The sequence below is a fragment of the Caretta caretta genome, chromosome 10 (assembly GCF_965140235.1).
Source record: "Caretta caretta isolate rCarCar2 chromosome 10, rCarCar1.hap1, whole genome shotgun sequence".
Lineage (NCBI taxonomy): Eukaryota > Metazoa > Chordata > Testudines > Cheloniidae > Caretta > Caretta caretta.
The window spans coordinates 70,287,167-70,311,384 of NC_134215.1; the positions used below are offsets into that span (position 1 = coordinate 70,287,167).

The 24,218-nt window shown below is 51.9% G+C and overlaps 1 protein-coding gene across 1 annotated transcript; it reads left to right on the plus strand.

Annotated features, from left to right (window-relative positions):
* Positions 1-6,336: 6,336 nt before the first annotated feature.
* RLBP1 (retinaldehyde binding protein 1) lies at positions 6,337-23,599 on the plus strand. The gene is made up of 8 exons (XM_048865663.2): positions 6,337-6,558; positions 9,086-9,123; positions 16,306-16,434; positions 18,179-18,383; positions 19,762-19,940; positions 20,690-20,848; positions 21,895-22,005; positions 22,710-23,599. The coding sequence occupies exons 2-8, from the start codon at positions 9,112-9,114 to the stop codon at positions 22,866-22,868; spliced, it is 954 nt and encodes a 317-aa protein (XP_048721620.1). The 5' UTR covers positions 6,337-6,558; positions 9,086-9,111; the 3' UTR covers positions 22,869-23,599.
* Positions 23,600-24,218: the final 619 nt, after the last annotated feature.

Sequence of the window (24,218 nt, forward strand, 5' to 3'; positions counted from 1 at the left end):
TGGGGCAGAGTGCTCAGACATATATACTGCCAGCCCCTACTGGTCATGTGCTGACATTGGGCCTGATCCTGTACTGCTGAAATCCATCAGTAGTTACCATCAACATCAGTGAGCACAGAATCAAGCCTGTTGGTACTGATACTGATTCACAAAACTATCAGCAAACAGATGGAGTTGTGTCCATTCCATGAAGCCCAGGTGAGAGGCAGATTACCACAGAAGGGGAAGGGAGTTTTATTAGCCAAGAGGAAAACTAAAAATAGGCAGGGAAAGGAACCTTATCTCTATAGAATCATGGGGCTAGACTGTGACTCAGACCATGCACCAACACAAGGGAGTAAGAACTCCCCCTTAAGGGAATCCTGGTGGGCTTTCTCCCTAACCAGACATTGCAGGGAATCCCAGGGGCTCTGCCTATTAGGAACTCATTTCTAAAGCCTGCTCCCCAACAGGAAGCCAGAGATAAATTCTCCAGGGGAGGAGAACCTCCTGCAAAGAGCAGAGTCCCAGCTGGGGACAGCAAGCCACACAAACACTGGGTATTGCCTGTATAGCACAGTAAATATAAAGTGTGACTATACGGGGCCACTCACACTGCTATGGAAACTCCCTGTGTGGATCAGCTATGGGCCTGACTGTCACCAGCTATGGGTGGGCACACAAGCCACCTGCAAGAAGGTGCTTTGAAGTGCCCAGAGGTCTCCTCTGGAGAAAGAGGTGCCCCTAGATTGTCCTCTGTGAGTATCATACAGGAGCCTTCTGCTACGGTTGAATGGAGGGTGCAGACACATGGAGAGGCCAGAGTAAGGAAGTATGGAGCTGAGGGGCTGACCCTGCACAAAGTTCCCATTCATGATTCTGGGACTTCTGGAAGCCCTCCCTGGCCCCCGCTGCTCTGCACCAGCTGCACTTTCTCTTCTGAGTCTCCCCTCACGTGTGGCTGGGATCAGTCTGTGTAAACTCCTTAAGCAAAAGGAGACAAGGGGCAGCTTTTGTTGCGTGAGGGAGTTTAACCTGTGTTTAAGTAGCCAGGATTTAGTGGAATGATCGGTACACAGAGCAAACATAGAGTTAGGGCTTTTGTAAGCCCTGTGTTAATCAGGGACAGGAGCCACTGAAAAGAGCAACATTGAATGGGGGTTGACTTCTCACCAGCCCACATACTTCAGGGGTCCTCAGCAGGCAGGGATCCAGATGGGTAGCACTCAGGACTCCTGGCAGAGTCTGCTTCACACAACATGCGGCCTGCCCCGTTATCCCCAAAGGATTCCAGGCACGATGCAGCTGAGAGCACTCGACAGTTGCCCTCTGGGTCTGACAGCACCCCAACACCCCTTCCTTCGAGGTTGTTTCTCTGGAGATGGCGGAGGGAACTATCTCTGTTCTTGGGAGCTCAGCAGCACCCTAGTAGTGTCACTGAGGGTCCAGACAAGGATTTTAAATGATATGCATTAAATATACTGCAACACCTGGGATTTCCTGGCTGTCCTTGTACTTCACTATGACTGTAGAGATAGCATCCAGAGTTTCCCCCTGCCACTTGAACTAAAGGAGAATCTCCATTACTTGTTAGCATTATTAGCATCTATGACACACAGCACAGCTCTGACTCCATCCAGGAGCAGGCAGGGGTGCAACATACACACCAGGCCACATGTTACAATGGATTCCAAATCTCTAGCACCTTTCATCTGAAGATCACACTGTGTTTTAGAAGCTTTCATTAAAACCTCAGTCTTGACCCTGGAGAGGTGGGTATGTGTTACTGTCTCCATTTCACATATGGGGAAACTGAGGCACAGAACAGGGACATGACTTGTCCAAGATCACACTGCAAATCACTGGCAGAGCCAGGAGTAGAATCTATGAATGTGAGACTCCTAGTACCCCAGCACTGATTACTACAACACACCCTCTCCTGTGAAAAACTTCATAGCATCCCCACCATCCACATTCTCTCTCTCCATAACAAAATATGCACATGCACTTTCTAAAGATTGTTTTGGGTCAAATCTGGGTCACAAAGAGACGCTCCTTTCCCTGACACATGGACAGCAACTGGCCGGAGGTGTTCATGTTCCCTGCATGCATGGATGAGGTGGAGGGGCCATTTGTTAACAGAGCTGCTTTGGGGCTCCAGGAAGGTTCATTTAAAACAATCCTTTTCCTTGAGACAAGCCTTGAAAATGCAACTATCAATAAGCCGACAGCTAAGAGCGATTGGAACACACAATTGCAGGGGCTACAGCAGAGGCTGAGGGACTCACTGGTCCATGCTACAGCAGAGGCTGAGGGACTCACCGGTCCACACGCCAATGCACTTCTCAGGGGAAATGAGCCGTGAAATCTGAGGCGCATCCCAGAGGATCTTCTCCCTGTCCCTCCCCACAATTCGCCACCCAGCCCTGTGATCATCGTGGGCAGAAACTGGTTCTGTTTGGAGGCAGGCAAATAAACATTGTTTCTAACCAGCCCCAGCATGCCTCGGCCGGCTATGTTCAGGTTCAGAGCGCTGCAAGGGGAACTCCTCTCTTGTACCCCCATTTGTGTCAATAGCTCACATGGGTGAGGCACCCTCCTAGTCCTTGCTTCCCAGGAGCAGGAGAGAAGAGGGGCCCAGCTACTGCTGCCCTGAGCAGGAGTCCTGTATTGACTGCAGCCCAGACTCAGCCCAGAATCGATAGAGCTTGTACTGGCAGGGAACCTGGAGTCCTGTTCCTCTACCCACCAGGCAGGGGACACCCACTCCCCAACACAGCTACAGAAGTGCTGCAGCAGCCAGGAGAGACCTGCCTCAAGGACCATCCATTAGGACCACTTGGTCTCTCTTGTCTGCTATTCCAGGGAGACCTTGGCCCTTCCCGCCATCTCCCTCTACATCCAGTGGTAGATTGTCTTTTCTTTCCCTCCTCACTTCTCCCACTGCTCTGTGCTTCCACTCAGCACAGCCTCAAACCCCTTAGGAACCACAGCCTCCCGGCATCTCCGAGAGGAAGGAAGGTTGTGTGGGAGTGAGGAGATTTGGGGCCAATTGCCACAGTGTCACTGAGTGACCATGGGCAAGTCACATGATCTCACTGGGCCTCAGCTCCCAGAGCGGGATCCTGACCCAACTCCCAACGTACATGAGGCTCAGGTACTATAGCGACAATCGCCACAGAAGAGCCAATAAATACAAGATCTTTGCAGTGCTAGGGGTCCTGTGGCCCCCTCCTTTCTGCTGTGTCTCAGGGATTCCCAGAGAGAGAGAAGGCTTTCCAGCCACCCCAGCTGCAGGAAGGAGCCCGGTGTTCCCTCATGCAGCCCCTAGTGATACTTGCACTTGCTGCCAGACAGAACAATGCTCATTTTATCATCATCAGTTTCTCCACTCTGACAACCTGCTTGTGAGGGGCTCTGACTGATTCACAGACAAAACAGCCGCTGGCACCATCGATTGCAAACGGATCACCCAACCGACCACCGTGTACTGGAAATGGACACCACTCAGTGGGCAGGATGGTGAAACTGGAAGGTGCTTTTCACAGGTCCTGTTAAAGTCAAGAGGGAAACACTCTCCCTTTGAAGCAGGAGAGACTCCCAGGGATCCGGAACCTTCCCAGCCAGTCTCTCTTGTGACTGGATCTGGGGGAGCCAACACCTTAGGGAACCCTCCCTGAAGAGCCTCACACATGCACATCCTTGGCTGGGCTTCCCAGAGCAGATATCGTTCCCAGCACTGGCAATATCCCTTAGCATCAGGCATCTTCCTGCTAGCTGGGCTGAGCTGCGAGTGAGAAAGGAGTAGGGGATGCTCCAGACATTTTAGTGTGGGCAAGGTGTAGCATTAGAGCCTACAATGGGAACTGTGCACCTGCAGATGCTAGAGTTTCAAATCCCTGGCTGGTGGAATATCAAACTGTAGTGATTTTGGCAGAAGCCCATTCCTCCCCCACCTCTCCCCAGGCCTGCCCCCATCCCGAGTCATGTGTCTCCTTCCTTCCTCCTTCCCAGCAGGGTTTCAATTCCGTTTGCAGTGCAACGATATGGAATTCAAATCCTTAAATCCCAGCAGTGTTACAAAACATGCCTTGTGTAAAACCCTTCATTCCTGCACCGGCCACTTAGCCAGAGCTCCCCTCAGAAACCTCCTTCAGAATAAGAGCCTGGTTAAGAGTGAGTGGTTCTCAATGTGCCCTTGTATTCACTTACCTTGTTCCCAAGGATGAAGTGTCCTTCAAGGGGAAGTTAGACCCTCCTCTTATTAAAGAGAGAAGAGATTTTTGTCCACAGCAGCACTAGCTGTGAAAGGACCTCAAGATATGGAAAGATGCAGAGTCCTTAGCACAAATTAATACAAAGTTGGCTAGCAACCCAAGGAGAGGGCTTCCAACTGCGTTGCCACTCACTCACTGGCTAACAGAACCCCCTGACTGGGTGCCAGGGCTCTGAGTTCAGAGTTCAAGTGGGACAATCATACCCTTCCCCTCGCCCCCAGCTGACATGAGAAAAGCCTGAGGTATGCCCAGTGATCACTGAAATCAAGTTCTCCATTCAAAAGGCTGATTTGGCAAGAGTCCTCACATTCAGCTCTGAGAATTATTTGGGAAAGAGAGGTCAGGTGGGAGATCTCTGGGCTCCATTGGAATTTCATCCTCAGAGATCTCCTGGCTAGGGAGCAGAGACTGAGGAACTGCCAATAGGACATGCCCATAGACGGCTGGAATTCAGTCAGCTCCAGAATGCACCCTACTGCTTTTGACATGGGCCAGAAACATTATGGGCATGTTAATGAACTGTCCTTGGGAAAGGCCCAAGGGGCAGCCATTTGGGAGTGAGGGTCAAACCAGAATCGGCCTCATTTTACAGCAAGATCTTGGTGGGTCTTGGAGTTCTTGGTCAATGTAGCTGGTTGGGGAGTCTGACAACACAAGGAAAAGGAGGGCCCACCCCATCACAGCTAAAAACTGAAGCTTGGTGCATGGGAGAGGGAACCCACTGCAGCCCAAGTACATGAGAAACCAGGAGGCCCTTTTAGAAGTGAACAAGTCCGAGAGGGTTACCTTTGTCCAACTGAACAAAGCGGATGAAGAGGCACCATTATCCAGCCTACCCTGGGCCCAAAGCCTCCCTGAAGTCAGCTGAGTTACCCAAGCCCGGAATCTGGGCCTGTCCCCTCTTCATATTTCTACACATTTGGAAGAGGTTCCAAAGTCCTTTTTTAGTGGATTGATTTCAGGTTCCAAAGGTTACTACTAAGAGTCTTCACCTGAGATCCCCAGGTACAAGCTGGCCCCAGGGCAGAGTGTATTTACCTTGGTGATCTCTCTTTGTTCAGTTGCAGTTAGATTGCCTCCTGTGAGCAATGTTACTGTCTTGCCTTTGGCAATGAACATCATTAAAAGCTGCCTCTGTTCCAAGTCTATAGTTGTACCCCAGAGGCATTGTGCACCAAGGCTGGGATATTTGGTAATTACTAACTCGGTGCCTGCACTGTAATGCTCCACAGCAAGAGGGAAGGGTTGCATCCACAGTTCACTCTCTCTGCATTTGCACCAGGGTAATTTACAAATTCTAACCACATTTTAATTTAAAAAAAGAAACAAACACCACAGAGCAGCTGTGCATTGCTCATCCTCGCTGGCAGACACACAGCGGCCCAGCCAAGGCCTCAGGATGGGATAGCGGTGGAGTGGGGGTGCTGTAGGTGAGGTGCATTGGTAGAGCTGTGCATGTGGGAACCTGTGCTGGACCAGCAAGGGGTGTGCAGGTTGGGGTGGAGAAGCTGCAGAGCTGTATGGGGTGGGCTGCCTAGCACCTCCATGCACTCTGCTAGTTCTGTTCCCTGGGGCCAGCTCCTCATGCTTTCCTGACCAAATTCCCTCGCAAATTCTAACAGCTAATGCATCTGTGAGCCCAAGGGCAGGGCTTGGGAGCAACCTGGTGATTGCCTTTATCCCTGGGCACCTGGGTGGGAGTAGGGATGAGCCAGAGCATGGAGGACACAAACATACCCAGTGCCCTGCCCCTCTCCATCCCTCCCACCCAGCCCCCTTAGCCTCTATTCAGTGATCGCTGTCATGGAGCCATGTCTCTCTGCATTAGAGGACACAGAGGGAGTTTTTGCAGGAGCGGGGAGTGGCACTCTGCCCACTTCCTCTGCACCCACTCCCCTTTCCACACTGCCGAACGCTAATGAGCAAGGCCCAGTTACACAATAAGAAGCTTTTATGCTTCACTAATCGGCCCAAGATCCCACTGGCTCCCCCCTCTCTCCGCCCCTCTCCCCCGCAAGCCAAGAGGCCACTTGCTCTCCCCCTCCCACTCCTCATCTGCCTTTTGTATTTTTTAATGGGGTCTCTTGCCTGTTTTGAGCGGACTTAATTAAAAAGCCGCTGTGAGTGATGCCTTGTGACGGCCTAATCCCAACCCGGTGACTCTACAAAGCTTTCGCCTGGGTTTCTCCCTTCTCCACTCCGGCTCTGCTCACTCCCTTGCTGTCTGTGTCAGGTCTCCTCTCCACTGCCCCCCAACTGCGCACGCTGACCCCTCCAGGACGGTTTGGCTTCTCGCAGCCCGGTAAGTATTCGGGACTCTGCGGCTCAGGCTCGTAGTAACAGAGATGTTAAACCAGGCCCCCTACCTGCTCCTGGGGGCCAACCCAGGATTGGTCCCTACAGCCAGTTCTCCAGGGCTTAGTCCAGTTGTAGTTTGAAATGCCCTGAGCAAGACGCTCCCCTTCTTTCCCTTCCCAGCCTGATAAACAACGGGCAGGTGGAAAGCACTGTAATGGACTGAGTGGCTTTAAACAGGAGTGGATCTAAACAGCTCTAGAGAGACTGGCTTCACTGACAGGAGGGACTGGGGGTCCTACAGGATGGAGAGCCCCATGCAGTGCTGCTGCCAACCTGCCAGTCTCCCTCCTGCAGCAGAAGCTGCTCAGAGGAGCTTGGCGGAGACCTTCATGTTTGCAGCTCATCCTCCCTGTTGTGTGTTGACAAACAGCCACCTTTAGTGGCTGACCATCTGGGCTGCTCATTAGTGCTTAAGTTACCTGCAGCTGCTCCTGGGAGCTTTGGGAACCGGGCCTTTGGGTTCTCAGGAGGGAAGGTCTGTTTCTCCATTCAGAACTCTCCCTGCTGGTTCTTCCCAGGCAATATGATAGCCTCCGTAACACCACCTCTTGTCCCGCTGTGGAAATGGATCTGATTTTCCAAAAAAGGACTTGAATGTCAAGTCAAGCAGAAACATCAACCCACCTCCGGGAGGGAACAGGGTGCTGGGCAACAAGCATGATGAAAGGAGTCCTACTGTCTGTGGGTGGAAGTTGATCAAGGAGAATTATTTTCTGTCTGATGCATTCAAACAGGATCCTTCACAGCTAGGATTTGGGCAATAAGGGGGAACAGATGCATCTGCCTGTCAGAGGATTGAGGAACCTCTACCTGAAAAAGTGGATCATGCATGGAAGAGATGCTATGTTTTTTTGCTGTCCAGTGGTTTGAGGTCCAAGAACAGAGCTGAGTGAAGGGCTCAGGATGGGAATAGCAGGAGGTTCAGCAGTTCAGGATCCAGGTGCACTGGCAGCACTGTGTAGGGTACTCCAGAACTGAAATACCTGCTTGTCAATGGGGGATGAAATGATTCCTAGATAGAGGAGCAAGTTCTTCTCCCACTTATACTTGTGCAGCCCCAGCAAAGTCAAGAAGTAGGTCCATAGTTTGGAAAGCACTCTGGGTCCTTTGGGATTAAGAGCTTGATAGAAATAGAACGTATTGTTGCTCTTCATAAAACTTCAGGCAGGTCTGGAGAGCTGCTCTCACAACAAAAGCATGAACTCAAGATACCGCTTCAGATTACAGATTGTCCTCTCTCGGACAATCCGACTTTCTTCTTAGTGTATGCAAAATGTAGCTCAGGTGGATTCATCACCAAATTTGGTCCGCTGGTTGTATCATTAGCTTCCCCAGCCCAGGCCGACTACTGACGGGGAGCAAGACATGAACGCTGATCCATGCCCCGTCTAACCTTCATCAGGTGCCTCTGGCTTAGAGTATTCTGTGCATTCCTCTTCATGTCCCTGCAAAGACTCTTGCGGACCAGCTGTAACCCTTGAATTAGAGAACAGGGAGCCATGGAGTCAAGTAGAGAATTAGAAGTGGGAAGGCACCTTTCTGGGAATTGTCCAACCCTACTAGGCAATGCTGGCAGCACAAGACATTAGACCGGCCATCCTGGAAAGACTCTTCTAGCTTTATGGAGGCACCACAGAGCTGCGTGAAACCTCCACCAGAAACCTCTCTCGGACAATCTGACTTTCTTCTTAGTGTATGCAAAATGTAGCTCAGGTGGATTCATCACCAAATTTGGTCCGCTGGTTGTATCATTAGCTTCCCCAGCCCAGGCCGACTACTGACGGGGAGCAAGACATGAACGCTGATTCATGCCCCGTCTAACCTTCATCAGGTGCCTCTGGCTTAGAGTATTCCACAGCCAAAGTGACTCTCACCAGATCCTTTATGGACTGGTTGCCAGATGAAATTCTCAGCTGGCTCCATGCACTGGTATCAGCTGTGCTGCATGGAATCCCTCCATCTGCTTCCTGACCACAATGGAACTAGGTGTTTCTGTCTTCCATGAATGAACAAGATAGAACCTAACTGACTGAGCTCAGGGGGTCTGTGGTGATGCCCACTGAGACCTCCTTATTGCTCAGAATACAGTTTGCCAAAACCCCAGATAGGAGCTGGGAGTCCTCAGCATCCCTGAAAAATCAGTCCCCAGGAGTCAGAATAAAGACACCCAAATTGCAAGGCTATTTTGGCAAATGTTAACCTTAATATTTATAAAACCGCTTGAGTTCCATGGACAGAAGGTGGCATTAATTATCTGAATTAAGTGAAGGGGAGAGCTGGGCATCTGATGGCGAATCCCATTTACATCCCATCTCCAGACAAATTCTCCACCCCTTCTCCTGACTCCTGGAGAGCAAGTGGGGTGAGTTCAGGCCAGGGCACAACTTCCTGGCTGGTGTTGGGGCAGGGGAAAGCTTTAGAAATGCTTCCCCAGCTAGTGTTAATGTGGGATTCTTCCTTGTCTTTTTCAGTGTCCAGTGGACGATAAGGAAGCAGCATGTCTGCAATAGTGAGTACTTCCATTGTTCAGTTCTGCACCGTCCCCTCCCCTGCACTAACAGGGAACTCGGGCCAAGAATGGGCCATTGCTCTCCATTCACTCACAGAGCTGGGGAAAGCCAGCTGAGCTGTAAACATTCCTTTTCCACAGTGCCAGGCCCAGGTGATGTGCACAACAACCTCACTCCCCAGTTTCTCAGCCAGCTGGGGGCGGGGATATAAGGTTGGCAGTCAGGTTGGCTCAGCATTGATGTTAATGTGCACACACACACAAACTGATGCTATTCTGAATGGTCAGGGCAGTGATCTAGTGGCTTGCCATGCAGGTATTTACACAGTGTTCGCTGCACCAATCGTGAGCTCACACGCAATGGAAGCTATCGAAATATCTTAGTGCAGTAGAGTGCAACATCTAGCAGGCTGGAAAAGTCCCACTGGCTGGCATCCTGCTGCAGTGACTGTGTGAGAACATGCTGTCTGCCTAGGTGCCTTCCAGGCCCATTTCTTCTCCTACTTTACAGCCTACAGCTCCAGCCATCAGGAAGCTCAGTTCCTTAGAATCATAGAATATCAGGGTTGGAAGGGACCTCAGGAGGTCATCTAGTCCAACCCCATGCTCAAAGCAGGACCAATCCCCAACTAAATCATCCAAGCCAGGGCTTTGTCAAGCCTGACCTTAAAAACCTCTAAGGAAGGAGATCCACCACCTCCCTAAGTAACGCATTCCAGTGCTTCACCATCCTCCTAGTGAAAAAGTTTTTCCTAATATGCAACCTAAACCGCCGCCACTGCAACTTGAGACCATTACTCCTCGTTCTGTCATCTGCTACCACTGAGAACAGTCTAGATCCATCCTCTTTGGAACCTCCTTTCAGGTAGTTGAAAGCAGCTATCAAATCCCGCCTCATTCTTCTCTTCCACAGACTAAACAATCCCAGTTCCCTCAGCCTCTCCTCATAAGTCATGTGTTCCAGTCCCCTAATCATTTTTGTTGCCCTCCGCTGAACACTTTCCAATTTTTCCACATCTTTCTTGTAGTGTGGGGCTCAAAACTGGACACAGTACTCCAGATGAGGCCTCACCAATGTCGAATAGAGGGGAACGATCACATCCCTCGATCTGCTGGCAATGCCCCTACTTATACATCCGAAAATGCCATTGGCCTTCTTGGCAACAAGGGCACACTGTTGACTCATATCCAGCTTCTCGTCCACTGTAACCCCTAGGTCCTTTCTGCAGAACTGCTGCCTAGCCATTCGGTCCCTAGTCTGTAGCGGTGCATTGGATTCTTCTGTCCTAAGTGCAGGAATCTGCACTTGTCCTTGTTGAACCTCATCAGATTTCTTTTGGCTCAATCCTCTAATTTGTCTAGGTCCCTCTGTATCCGATCCCTACCCTCCAGCGTATCTACCGCTCCTCCTAGTTTAGTGTCATCTGCAAACTTGCTTAGGGTGCAATCCATGCCATCCTCCAGATCATTAATGAAGATATTGAAGAAAACTGGCCTCAGAACCGACCCTTGGGGCACTCCACTTGATACCAGCTGCCAAGTAGACATGGAGCGATTGATCAGTACTCTTTGAGCCCGACAATCTAGCCAGATTTCTATCCACCTTATAGTCCATTCATCCAGCCCATATTTCTTTAACTTGCTGGCAAGATTACTGTGGGAGACCGTGTCAAAAGCTTTGCTAAAGTCAAGGAACAACACGTCCACTGCTTTCCCCTCATCCACAGAACCAGTTATCTCATCATAGAAGGCAATTAGATTAGTCAGGCATGACTTGCCCTTGGTGAATCCATGCTGACTATTCCTGATCACTTTCCTCTCCTCTAAGTGCTTCAGAATTGATTCCTTGAGGACCTGCTCCATGATTTTTCCAGGGACTGAGGTGAGGCTGACTGGCCTGTAGTTCCCAGGATCCTCCTTCTTCCCTTTTTTAAAGATGGGCACTACATTAGCCTTTTTCCAGTCATCCAGGACCTCCCCTGATCTCCATGAGTTTTCAAAGATAATGGCCAATGGCTCTGCAGTCACATCCGCCAACTCCTTTAGCACTCTCGGATGCAGCGCATCTGGCCCCATGGACTTTTGCTCGTCCAGCTTTTCTAAATAGTCCCTAACCACTTCTTTCTCCACAGAGGGCTGGTCACCTCCTCCCCATGCTGTGCTTCCCAGTGCAGTAGTCTGGGAGCTGATCTTGTTCGTGAAGACAGAGGCAAAAAAAGCATTGAGTACATTAGCTTTTTCCACATTCTATGACACTAGGTTGTCTCCCTCATTCAGTAAGGGGCCCACACTTTCCTTGACTTTCTTCTTGTTGCTAACATACCTGAAGAAACCCTTCTTGTTACTCGTAACATCTCTTGCTAGCTGCAACTCCAAGTGTGATTTGGTCTTCCTGATATCACTCCTGCATGCCTGAGCAATATTTTTATACTCCTCCCTGGTCATTTGACCAATCTTCCACTTCTTGTAAGCTTCTTTTTTGTGTTTAAGATCAGCAAGGATTTCACTGTTAAGCCAAGCTGGTTACCTGCCATATTTACTATTCTTTCTACACATCGGGATGGTTTGTCCCTGCAACCTCAATAAGGATTCTTTAAAATACAGCCAGCTCTCCTGGACTCCTTTCCCCTTCATGTTATTCTCCCAGGGGATCCTGCCCATCAGTTCCCTGAGGTTGTCAAAGTCTGTTTTTCTGAAGTCCAGGGTCCGTATTCTGCTGCTCTCCTTTCTTCCTTGTGTCAGGATCCTGAACTCGACCATCGCATGGTCACTGTCTCCCAGGTTCCCATCCACTTTTGCTTCCCCTACTAATTCTTCTCGGTTTGTGAGCAGCAGGTCAAGAAGAGCTCTGCCCCTAGTTGGTTCCTCCAGCACTTGCACCAGGAAATTGTCCCCTACACTTTCCAAAAACTTCCTGGATTGTCTGTGCACTGCTGTATTTCTCTCTCAGCAGATATCAGGGTGATTGAAGTCTCCCATGAGAACCAGGACCTGTGATCTAGTAACTTCTGTTAGTTGCCAGAAGAAAGCCTCGTCCACCTCATCCTCCTGGTCCGGTGGTCTATAGCAGACTCCCACCACGACATGACCCTTGTTGCTCACACCTCTAAACTTAATCCAGAGACTCTCAGGTTTTTCTGCAGTTTCATACAGGAGCTCTGAGCAGTCATACTGCTCTCTTACATACAATGCAACTCCCCCACCTTTTCTGCCCTGCCTGTCCTTCCTGAACAGTTTATATCCATCCATGACAGTACTCCAGTCATGTGAGTTATCCCACCAAGTCTCTGTTATTCCAATCACATCATAATTCCTTGACTGTGCCAGGGCTTCCAGTTCTCCCTGCTTGTTTCCCAGGCTTCTTGCATTTGTGTATAGGCACTTGAGATAACTTACTGTTTGTCCTGCTTTCTTAGTATGAATCATAGAATCATAGAATATAAGGGTTGGAAGGGACCCCAGAAGGTCATCAAGTCCAACCCCCTGCTCGAAGCAGGACCAATTCCCAGTTAAATCATCCCAGCCAGGGCTTTGTCAAGCCTGACCTTAAAAACCTCTAAGGAAGGAGATTCTACCACCTCCCTAGGTAACGCATTCCAGTGTTTCACCACCCTCTTAGTGAAAAAGTTTTTCCTAATATCCAATCTAAACCTCCCCCACTGCAGCTTGAGACCATTACTCCTCGTTCTGTCATCTGATACCATTGAGAACAGTCTAGAGCCATCCTCTTTGGAACCCCCTTTCAGGTAGTTGAAAGCAGCTATCAAATCCCCCCTCATTCTTCTCTTCTGCAGGCTAAACAATCCCAGCTCCCTCAGCCTCTCCTCATAACTCATGTGTTCCAGACCCCTAATCATTTTTGTTGCCCTTCGCTGGACTCTCTCCAATTTATCCACATCCTTCTTGAAGTGTGGGGCCCAAAACTGGACACAGTACTCCAGATGAGGCCTCACCAATGTCGAATAGAGGGGAACGATCACGTCCCTCGATCTGCTCGCTATGCCCCTACTTATACATCCCAAAATGCCATTGGCCTTCTTGGCAACAAGGGCACACTGCTGACTCATATCCAGCTTCTCGTCCACTGTCACCCCTAGGTCCTTTTCCGCAGAACTGCTGCCTAGCCATTCGGTCCCTAGTCTGTAGCTGTGCATTGGGTTCTTCCGTCCTAAGTGCAGGACCCTGCACTTATCCTTATTGAACCTCATCAGATTTCTTTTGGCCCAATCCTCCAATTTGTCTAGGTCCTTCTGTATCCTATCCCTGCCCTCCAGCGTATCTACCACTCCTCCCAGTTTAGTATCATCCGCAAATTTGCTGAGAGTGCAATCCACACCATCCTCCAGATCATTTATGAAGATATTGAACAAAACCGGCCCCAGGACCGACCCTTGGGGCACTCCACTTGATACCGGCTGCCAACTAGACATGGAGCCATTGATAACTACCCATTGAGCCCGACAATCTAGCCAGCTTTCTACCCACCTTGTAGTGCATTCATCCAGCCCATACTTCCTTAACTTGCTGACAAGAATACTGTGGGAGACCGTGTCAAAAGCTTTGCTAAAGTCAAGAAACAATACATCCACTGCTTTCCCTTCATCCACAGAACCAGTAATCTCATCATAGAAGGCGATTAGATTAGTCAGGCATGACCTTCCCTTGGTGAATCCATGCTGGCTGTTCCTGATCACTTTCCTCTCATGCAAGTGCTTCAGGATTGATTCTTTGAGGACCTGCTCCATGATTTTTCCAGGGACTGAAGTGAGGCTGACTGGCCTGTAGTTCCCAGGATCCTCCTTCTTCCCTTTTTTAAAGATTGGCACTACATTAGCCTTTTTCCAGTCATCCGGGACTTCCCCGGTTCGCCACGAGTTTTCAAAGATAATGGCCAATGGCTCTGCAATCACAGCCGCCAGTTCCTTCAGCACTCTCGGATGCAACTCGTCCGGCCCCATGGACTTGTGCACGTCCAGCTTTTCTAAATAGTCCCTAACCACCTCTATCTCCACAGAGGGCTGTCCATCTCTTCCCCATTTTGTGATGCCCAGCGTAGCAGTCTGGGAGCTAACCTTGTTAGTGAAAACAGAGGCAAAAAAAGCATTGAGTACATTAGCTTTTTCCACATCCTCTGTCACTAGTTTGCCTCCCTCATTCAGTAAGGGGCCCACACATTCCTTGGCTTTCTTCTTGTTGCCAACATACCTGAAGAAACCCTTCTTGTTACTCTTGACATCTCTGGCTAGCTGCAGCTCCAGGTGCGATTTGGCCCTCCTGATAACATTCCTACATGCCCGAGCAATATTTTTATACTCTTCCCTGGTCATATGTCCAACCTTCCACTTCTTGTAAGCTTCTTTTTTATGTTTAAGATCCGCTAAGATTTCATGAGGCAGGAGCCCTCCCCTCTCGCGCTCTCCTGCTCGTGCTTCCTCCCAGTATCCCACTTCCCCACTTACCTCAGGGCTTTGGTCTCCTTCCCCTGGTGAACCTTGTTTAAAGCCCTCCTCACTAGGTTAGCCAGCCTGCTTGCAAAGATGCTCTTCCCTCTCTTCATTAGGTGGAGCCCATCTCTGCCTACCACTCCTCCTTCTTGGAACACCATCCCATGGTCCAAGAATCCAAAGCCTTCTCTCCGACACCACCTGTGTAGCCATTCATTGACTTCCACGATTCGACGGTCTCTACCTAGGCCTTTTCCTTCCACGGGGAGGATGGATGAGAACACCACTTGCGCCTCAAACTCCTTTATCCTTCTTCCCAGAGCCATGTGGTCTGCAGTGATCCGCTCAAGGTCATTCTTGTCAGTATCATTGGTGCCCACGTGGAGAAGCAGGAAGGGGTAGCGATCCGAGGGCTTGATGAGTCTTGGCAGTCTCTCTGTCACATCGTGAATCCTAGCTCCTGGCAAGCAGTAGACTTCCCGGTTTTCCTGGTTGGGGTGGCAGATAGATCACTCAGTCCCCCTGAAGAGAGAGTCCCCGACCACCACCACCTGCCTCCTTCTCTTGGGAGCGGTGGTCATGGAACCCCCATCCCTAGGACAGTGCATCTCATGCCTTCCAATCAGCAGAGTCTCCTTCTGTTCCCTTCCCTCAGATGTATCATCTAGTCCACTCTCTGCATTAGTACCTGTGGAGAGAACATGAAAACGGTTGCTTACCTGTATCTGCGTTGCTGGTACATGGACACTCCCCTTTCTTCTTCTGGAGGTCACACGCTGCCAAATTCCTTCCCCTGCTTCCCTCCAACCCTAATCACTTCTTCCATCCTCCTGCCTTCCTCTCCCCCACACTTCCTGGCACCTTCTGTTTCCCGAGCTAACAGTCAGAACCCCGCCCCCATTCTCCATAGAGCTGGAAGAGGACAGAAGGGGACACTTTTGGGTGGCAGCACTACCAAGTCTCTCATAGCTGGCCATGTGTGTTCTCTGAGCAGTTCCTGTGGCTCACGGTGAGACAGCAAGGACCACGTTTCCTCAGGGTTTCCTCAAAGGCACCCACAAAATCACACCATGCCATTTGCCCAGGTGATCGCATGGGTTAATGGGGGATTTGTGTGCACAGAGTAAAGGTATTTGCCAACCTCATGAGCTTGAAGGCGTCTTTCAAATATAAACTAGATTTATTCAGTCAGCCCACGATAAGTGCAGGAGCCAAAACACAATGGCAGAGGGAACCTTCTCCCTGTCCAACCCTGACACAGGTCCCATTGCAACCTCTTTCCCCATATAAACCAGAACCAAGACCTGACACCTCTTACAGTCTGAGGGAGCCGTCCCCCTGCTGACCCCAATACAGACCCCATTACCTCCCCAAGCCCGACAGAGCCCTCCCTCTGCTGACCCCAACACGAACCCCATTACCTCCCCCAGCCCGAGGGAGCCCTCCCTCTGCTGAGCCCAATATGGACCCCATTACTTCCCCTAGCCTGAGGGAGCCCTCCCCTTGCTAGCCCCAACACGGACCCCATTACCTCCCCCAGCCCAAGGGAGCCCCCCCGCGACTCCCATGGCGACCCTGTTACTTTTGCTGGATAAGTCAGCGCAGGGAGCTGGCATCTCATGTGTTGCCGTGGGCACAGTAGGCATCTCTGCTCTCAGGGCTCACTGCATGAACAGCCCCAGCCTGGGCCTGGCGAGCCTGGCAATGTCTTCTCATCGAGCTGTGGTTTTGGTCCCAGACTGGAACGTTCCGGATCGTCTCCGAGGAGGAGCAAGCCCTTCGCACCAAACTCGAGCGACTCACCACTAAGGACCATGGCCCCATCTTCGGAAAGTGTGACAAGGTCCCCCCACACACCGTTCAGAAGGTGAGAGCCGCAGCATGGGAGAGGGTCAGGAAAGCCAGGCCCACGGGGAGGTCACATACCAGGGGGTGGGGAGCAAGTGAGGGGGGCAGGAGGTACCAAGGAGATGGGAACAGGACAGATTTTCCTTTGAACCATCTGAGGCTGAGCCTCTGCCCCTGCTCATCGTCCCCTGCTACCTATCAATGTTCCCAGACCCACATTGCTCCCATTACTCAGACAAGACCCTAGTCATTCCCCACCTCCACGAGGCCGCTGACCATGCTGGCCACTAGATGCCACTGAGCACCCAGCCGGGGCTGAGTGCCTTTCTCTGGCTGGCCGGGCTGTATACAATATATTCGCATGGCTGCCTCTTCCTCTGGGGTTTGTACCCCACCCCTCTGCCACTTGGCTGCCTGCTAATGAGGCTCCTCAGGCTCCTTGCCAGGAGCCCCCGCTGGTTAGCGGAGCACAGGGAGAGATGGTTGTCGGGGGAGGGGCTTTAACCCCATCCCTGCCAGGGGATACATGCAACCCCTTTGCGGTGTTTCTGGGGAGTGTGAACAGGCTGCCCCCCACAAACGAACCCATCGGATAGTGAGAGAGGAGGGGACAAGTGTATGGGGGAGGCAGGTGGCTAAGTCTTAGCCACAAGGAGGCAGAGGGGAGGTGTAATAGAGGAAGGGGATAAGGCTTAGTTGTGGGGTGTAGGATGTGTCCCCTCCAGCAGAGTGAGGAAGGGGATTAATCTGCTCTGATCTCAGAGGAAACCTCTCCAAGGGATCCTTTGTCTGAGGGAGCAGGTCTGGAAGCTTCCTCACAGGAGCCTCATTTAAGGATGAGAGACAGACACCAAGCCCCTACAGTTACACTGGCACAGCTGCCCTCCTCCATAATCTGGGTCTCGAGGAGCGATGTGGCCAACAGCTCACAGGCCAACTCACAGAGAACAGGGCAGGCGATGACATGGAATCTGCCAAGCAAGGCAGAGACACTGTCCCAAATCCTCCATCCCAGAGCAGAGCCAAGGTCTGCCGGACTGGAGAGCAACACTGCTCTAACCAGCACGGGGCCACACAGGCAAATGGGGAGCAGACGTCTTTGCGCAATCTGACAATACTCAAGAAAGGGGAGTAATGAGAGCGGGGGGGGTGTGGGGAGGTACAAGGCAGGCTGGAGGGGAATCAGCAGGGCAGGGTGGAATCCCAAGACTGGGACAGCAGAGATGTGGGGCTGCGAAGGTGCTTTAAGGCAGGCCTGAGGTGCCATGGAAACCCGTTTGGCTAGATTAGGTTAATCAGAAGGGCATTCAAAGAGCAGCGAGGGGAGAGTCTGCACAGCCGGACTCTGCTCTGCCTGGCTGCGGCCAGTTATCCATTTCATGAGCAGTACCTTAGCCCCTCACTAATGTCAAACCTAAAACCGCCTCTTGGTGCTCAGGCATCTGAAGCTAAGTCCTCTTGCAGCTGCTACTAATGCAGGTGATGAGTCAGTCCCTCATGGGAGGCTTGGAGGCCTGACAGAGCCCCTGGGCCTAGGGTGACTGCACAGGCTGGCAGGCCCGGTCTCTCCTGCAGCTGAAGCAGGAGAGCCTGGGGGCCAGTAAAGCAGCAGTAAATGGCACATGAAGTCTTTAGCAGGGGCCCGCGCCACGGGGGCAGGAGGCCCTGTGTTCTGGCCGTGCAGTCCTGGGTCCGGGAGCCTCGCTCCCTCTCAGCAGTGCTACTGCTGCATCAGGCGCCCATCTCCTTCCACCCTGCCCTAGGCAAAGGACGAGCTGAATGAGACAGAGGAGAAGCGGGAGTCGGCCGTGAAGGAGCTCCGGGAGCTGGTGCGTGAGAGAGGCAGCGGGGGCGAGGAGGTGTGCAAGGCAGTGGCGGAGAAGGTGACAGGAAAGGATGACTCCTTCTTCCTTCGCTTCATCCGTGCCCGCAAGTTCGACGTCAACAGAGCTTATGACCTACTGAAAGGTGGAGCACTCCCTTCCTCTCCACTAACCTTCCCTAGTCCCCAAGCTGGGGGAAGGGCACCCCTGCTCATGTGGGCAGATCCATATCCCCCTTTCATCAACAGTAGCCCATGTCCCACCCCAGGCCTGCTGTCAAGTAAGACATAGGGCTCCATGCAGCATCCATCCCCACCGTCTTACACCCTGCGGAGTGGGGCTGATGTCCCCATTTGCCCCAGTGTATCCTGCTGCTACTAGGGTCCAGGTATAAGAATGATGTAAGGGGAGAAGATAAGAGGTGGGCGAAAGGACTGGAGGTTGTGGGGCAAGCAGATGATGCCAGAGGGGCAGGTGAGGCCAGTGTGGGGCAGGCAGGAGCAGTGAGGTGCTCAGCTCCTCTGGGAGCTCTTGCCCTAGGATTCCAACAGGCAGTGACAACTGAAGTATCTCTGTGTGCTGACCTGCCGAGACAGGTTGGGGTGGAGGGAAGGGGGAGATGGAAAGGTGGCCCCAGACTGAGGTGGCCACAAAGGCCTTGGCTCTGGCTCCAGGCTCCTTTGTTTCTGTGTCTGGGATAACGAGGCCGTAATTAGTGGCAGTGGATTGGAAGACAAGCAGAAGCCGCTGGCAAGGGAGGCATTTTGTCCACTGGCATTTTCCCAGGGCAAGTTTCCTCATTTCATGCCTGACAGCCTTTAATGGCTACAGGATGCCAGGAAAAGTGGGGCTGGGGGCGGGGCTGGCTATGGGAGAGTGCAGCGAGTCACCCAGCAGCGGAGGAACGAAACAACCTACACCATCAAAATCACTGATCAGGCTCCCGAGACTGAGGAGGGACATGGGGGTGTCAGCTGGGGCTCTCGAGATGAGGAGGGGTAATATGCTGCCAGGGAAGGACAACTGTGGCTCCCAGTTGGGGAGAGCTGTGATGTGCCAGGCTGGAGCAGGTTTTTAGCTGTGCTGGTCTCAAACCGGGTACCTTCAAGATCCTTGAGTACCAAGCAGGAAAGAAGGGTAACGTTCTGTGCTGGGTGGTACTTCTGAATCTCATCTGAGTGGAGTGTGGCGCTGCCCTGACCGCAGCTAGTAGATTCCCCTTTGCCCTGTGGAGTACCATTCACTTGTGCAGCGAGTTTAGGGTGCTCCAACCTCTTGTGGCTGACATGAACCAGGCCTGACTGGAGCTCTGGGCGTGGGCCTTTGTGCAGTCCAAAACCACACCTTATTCTGCATTGGGAACACACAAGATCCAGCAGCAGCTAGAACCAGACTCCTTGGCCCTTCACTCATCGCAGTGCAAGCTGCTTGCGGGTAGGGCCTGGTCCCGGCGCTGACATCGGGGAAGGGAATTTGTTCTCATCCCGGACCTTGGCATATGCTCTCTCTCTTGCTGACTCCAGGCTATGTAAACTTCCGCCAGCAGTACCCAGAGCTCTTTGATAACCTGACGCCTGAGGCCGTGCGCAGCACCATCGAGGCTGGCTACCCCGGCATCCTGGCCAGCAGGGACAAATACGGCCGAGTGGTGATGCTCTTCAACATTGAGAACTGGGACTACGAAGAGATCACTTTTGACGAGGTCAGCTCTGCTGTGCTGCTCGGACATGTCAGAGCTCCACTCCCCATGCACTCCCAGGGGTATCCGATCCCGGGCTCCTCTTTCCCTCAGTTAGAGCAGGGGGTCCCACCCCTCCCATTCTGGGGATCAAGGTCTAAGCAAAGCTATTTCCCCCAGGCTTGATGTTACTAAGTAATATCTCTGCTTGCATGGCTAGAGCATGTTCCAGCCCAAGGGAACCCTGAACACACTCCACAGGCCATAAGAAGCAGGTGTCACAGTGCTAACAACACTTAGAATTCAGATAGCACGTTTCATCAGCAGAACTCTGAGTATTTTACAAAGCAAGGTCACTATTGCTATCCCCATTATACAGAGAGGGGAAGGGATCTGCCCAAACACACTCAGCAGGTGAGACGAGTCTGCACTGTGTAACTTACACGTTCTCTTGACCCATCTTGATTCATATGGTACCCAATTGTATTTATGGGAATAGCTCATGTAGCACTGAAATGCACCAGCCTCTAGGGTGGAACGGGGCAGCTGTTTAACAGCACACAGCAACACCGCATAATGTGGATAAGAAGTGAGGCAGAAACCTGGAGAATTCAGGCAGGCAGAATATCATTGGCAGAGCTGGAACTTGAACAGGATGTTGAGGATAACACTCTGATTCTGGGGAAATATGCTAGGGGATCCATAATGGCTGGACCTGGCCAGGCCCTTGCACTTGCATGTTAATGACCTCTGTCTCTCTTCCTCCGGCTCAGATTCTTCGCGCATATTGCGTTATCTTAGAGAAGCTGCTGGAGAACGAAGAGACCCAGATCAACGGACTCTGCATCATTGAGAACTTCAAGGGCTTCACCATGCAGCAGGCGTCTGGCATCAAACCCTCCGAACTCAAGAAGATGGTGGATATGCTGCAGGTGAAGCTATCCCTCTGCTACCCCCATGTAGGCAACGAGAGGGGGATACAGGCTTAGGTTGCCCATAGGAGATGGGACTCAAAGCAGTGGCAAACGAACCCTGTGGAATCTGCAGGGCCATGAGGCGTTCACCTGGCCAAAGGAGGGGATAAGCCAAGGATAGCAACACTCAGGTATTTTAGGTATAGAAAATGCCTTTATGTAGACAGGCACGACTGTACTAGTAAGATCCATACTGGAGCTCTCATCATTCAGTACTGGCTCACTGCAGGGACTACACTGGGCAGCCAAGAGTCGCTGACTGATGCAAACATCCTTGCTGAAAGCAGCACATTGCAGAGGGAGGCTGAAGCCAGAAATGGTACCGTAGTCTTGGGTTCATTAGAAGTTCATAATTCCTGTGAAGATGCAACTCCACCTAGCAGACGTGGCATTCCCTGGGCTGCTCTTTGCCCTGCTTGGCAGCACAAGCGTGGTTGGCATCATTCTGCAAGACCATCTTCTCATGCCCTCAGCCCCACCAAAAAGTTACTTCTGAAAGTGAAGTCACCATCCCCTACCGTGTTCGCTGGCTGATGTCCTGTCCCATGCACAAGGTTCATCCCCACCATTCCCCCCATTGAGACATTAGTTGGGCCGGACAAAGATTCCCACCCAGAATTTGGCTGATCCTGTGCTCTTGAATAAGACCAAAGAGAGGGGGCTCCGGCAGCTCCTGCCAGGAGAACTAGATTGTAGGGAGGTATTTCTCCTGTGGACCTTGAGGTGCTACTGCTGCCTAGCAACACCTTAGCACACAATTGGCTTTGCACGGTGGCAGAAGAGGATGCACAGCCCTCAGTAGTAGGGTAACACAAAAGGGCCCTCAAGATGGTTGCAAGAAGTGGGGTTTTAACAGGGAATGGGGTGATGGGAAAAGGAGGAGAGGAGGAAAGAAATAGCCTATCTCCGGTGACTTTTTCCACCTATGCCCCGCCTGCATACTGCTTTCTTGGCATGCCCACGCTGCCCATGTAACACTCTTTGTATGGGTTTGGGATCTGTAGGACTCCTTCCCAGCTCGATTCAAGGCTATTCACTTCATCCACCAGCCTTGGTATTTCACCACCACCTACAACGTGGTCAAACCTTTCCTGAAGAGCAAACTCCTGGAGAGGGTGAGTGTGGGGGAAGGGCCAGCATGAACTGTCCTTGCAGATGTAGAGAGGGGTGGGACCAGGGAACACAAAGGCTCTGACCCAAATCAGGACAAAGCAAAGAAAACCCAAGGGATAAAGTGATGTCTTTTGCTTCTCTGCCTAATGGCTTCTCTGCTCCTGGGTGGACTCTGCTGATGCCAGTCTGCCAGACAATGAGAGAAACGCAGTCAATGGCTAAATGGATAAACATGCTCAAACCTGGTTTATCGACCTCCCATTGAGCTGAAGTGTTGCCCGTAGTTAGGGTTTTACTGAGCTCTCCCCAGCAATGCCAGGGTGCAGGAGCTGCCAGGTATGCACAGACAGGATCCTGTAGGAAAATGGGTCGAACACGGAGGCGTGTATGAAGTGGTGGGGGCACCTGCTCACTGCATTTGGCTCACCATGCCCAGGTGGATGACAGTGCTAAGATCACCCCCACTGCTGTTTCATTTGGGGACCAGCTGGGAAGATAAACTTGCAGTGCCCCTCAAGGAAGAGCTGTTCGGGCGGCTCATGGTTAGTCCGCTGAGGGCCTACGCCAGCCATCCAACTGGCATCATCTGGCTTCCTCAGGACTGGGGCATACTGTCTAGGAGGATGTGCTCCCCTTTGTGTGTCTGAAAGCCCCTGAGCTCGTGGCTGTGCTCAGCTCTGTGTCCCTCCTTCCCATCTCACTCCAGGTCTTTGTGCATGGGGAGGAGCTGGAGTCCTTCTACCAGGAGATCGATGCTGACATCCTGCCAGCAGATTTTGGTGGTAACCTGCCCAAATATGATGGCAAAGCCATTGCTGAGAAGCTTTTTGGGCCTCAGATCGAGGCTGAAGACACGGCTCTATAAAGCAGATCCCCTCCCTGCTTCCCTATACAATAGGACTAGAGGTGGCCCTTTAACCACCCCCTTACTGTAGCATTGATCGCATGACCGCTTGTGATGATAAACTCTGGGTGCGTACCTCCACGCATGCTCTTTACCCATCCAAACTCCCACAAGGCAGCAGGGCCTGCTGCCCTGAGTCTTGGGAAGGATCTTCTCTCTCCAGTTGTCCATCAGGGAAAGCAACCCATAAATGGCCTGCTCCATAGTACGCCCTGAAACTGCTAGGAGAGGACAGAGCAGCAACTGAATGGGGAAAGAGAGGGTCAGGCTGCTTGGAAGAGGCAATCAGAACTACCACTGCTTAACCCCTCCCCTCACCTGAACACTGGACCATGGCTGCTCCCCTGCTAGCCTCCAGCCTGGGTAGGGTAGTGGTTGCAAAGGGCCTGCCTTTCCTTGTGCTTGCTGGCCTGGCTTGTGAGGGTGAGAGGCAGTGGGAAAGCAGATCTCTAAGGCCAGTATTTGCCCATCCAAAGCAGCGTACTTGGAGGCCTCGCTAGTGACAGGTGGCTACAGCTGAGGAAGGGAAGCAGTGTGGCGGGAAAGCAGTAGGACAGGCCCTGGTAGTGGAGAGAGAGAGCGCCGAGCACCACGTGCAACTGTGTGGATGACACAGCCAGAGTCCATCATCGCAGGAGAGCCCCAAGAAGTGCTGTTTGAAATATGTACACAGAGAAATAAAGTGCTCAACAGCTGGGATGCTTTGGGTCCCTTTGCATTGGAGGGGCAGGGACTGCACATAAATGGGCCGAGGAGTGTCATTGATGGCCAGGAAGAGGCTACATGCACTGGTGTTTCTAAGGGTTGGTGAAAGGTTGTGCCCAGAAGGAGAGGATGCAGATAGCACTCCACCTTCCTCCAATGATGCCAGGGGAGCTGGTGCAGCAGAAGGGACACAGGCTGCATCAGGAACAGCCAGTGGAACGTCCTTGATGCTAGCACCCCCACCAGTGGTGCTGACAGTCCTTCTCACTGGAGAGGCCAAGGCTGGAATGTGCCATGGAGCCCGAGCTCCCTATTCTCCCTTCTCCAGCAGACTACTAAGAGTCTTAATCATGGGCCCTTTGACTTCATTGGCCTCCAGGCAACAAGCACAAGAGGAGCCCGAAGAGAGTCGTGGCTTGGAGAAAAGCTAGTTTCTCTCTGTCCAAAGGCTTCATAGTCACCCTCTAACAGTTAAGCTGTGGCTATAGCCCAATCCCTCTTTCCTTCCCTCCTCCTATTCTCAGCTCTCCAGCTACACACCAGTACCCTTAATTTGCAGGGGCCCATTTGAAATGGTTGGAGATGGAGGATGCCGACAAGGGGTCC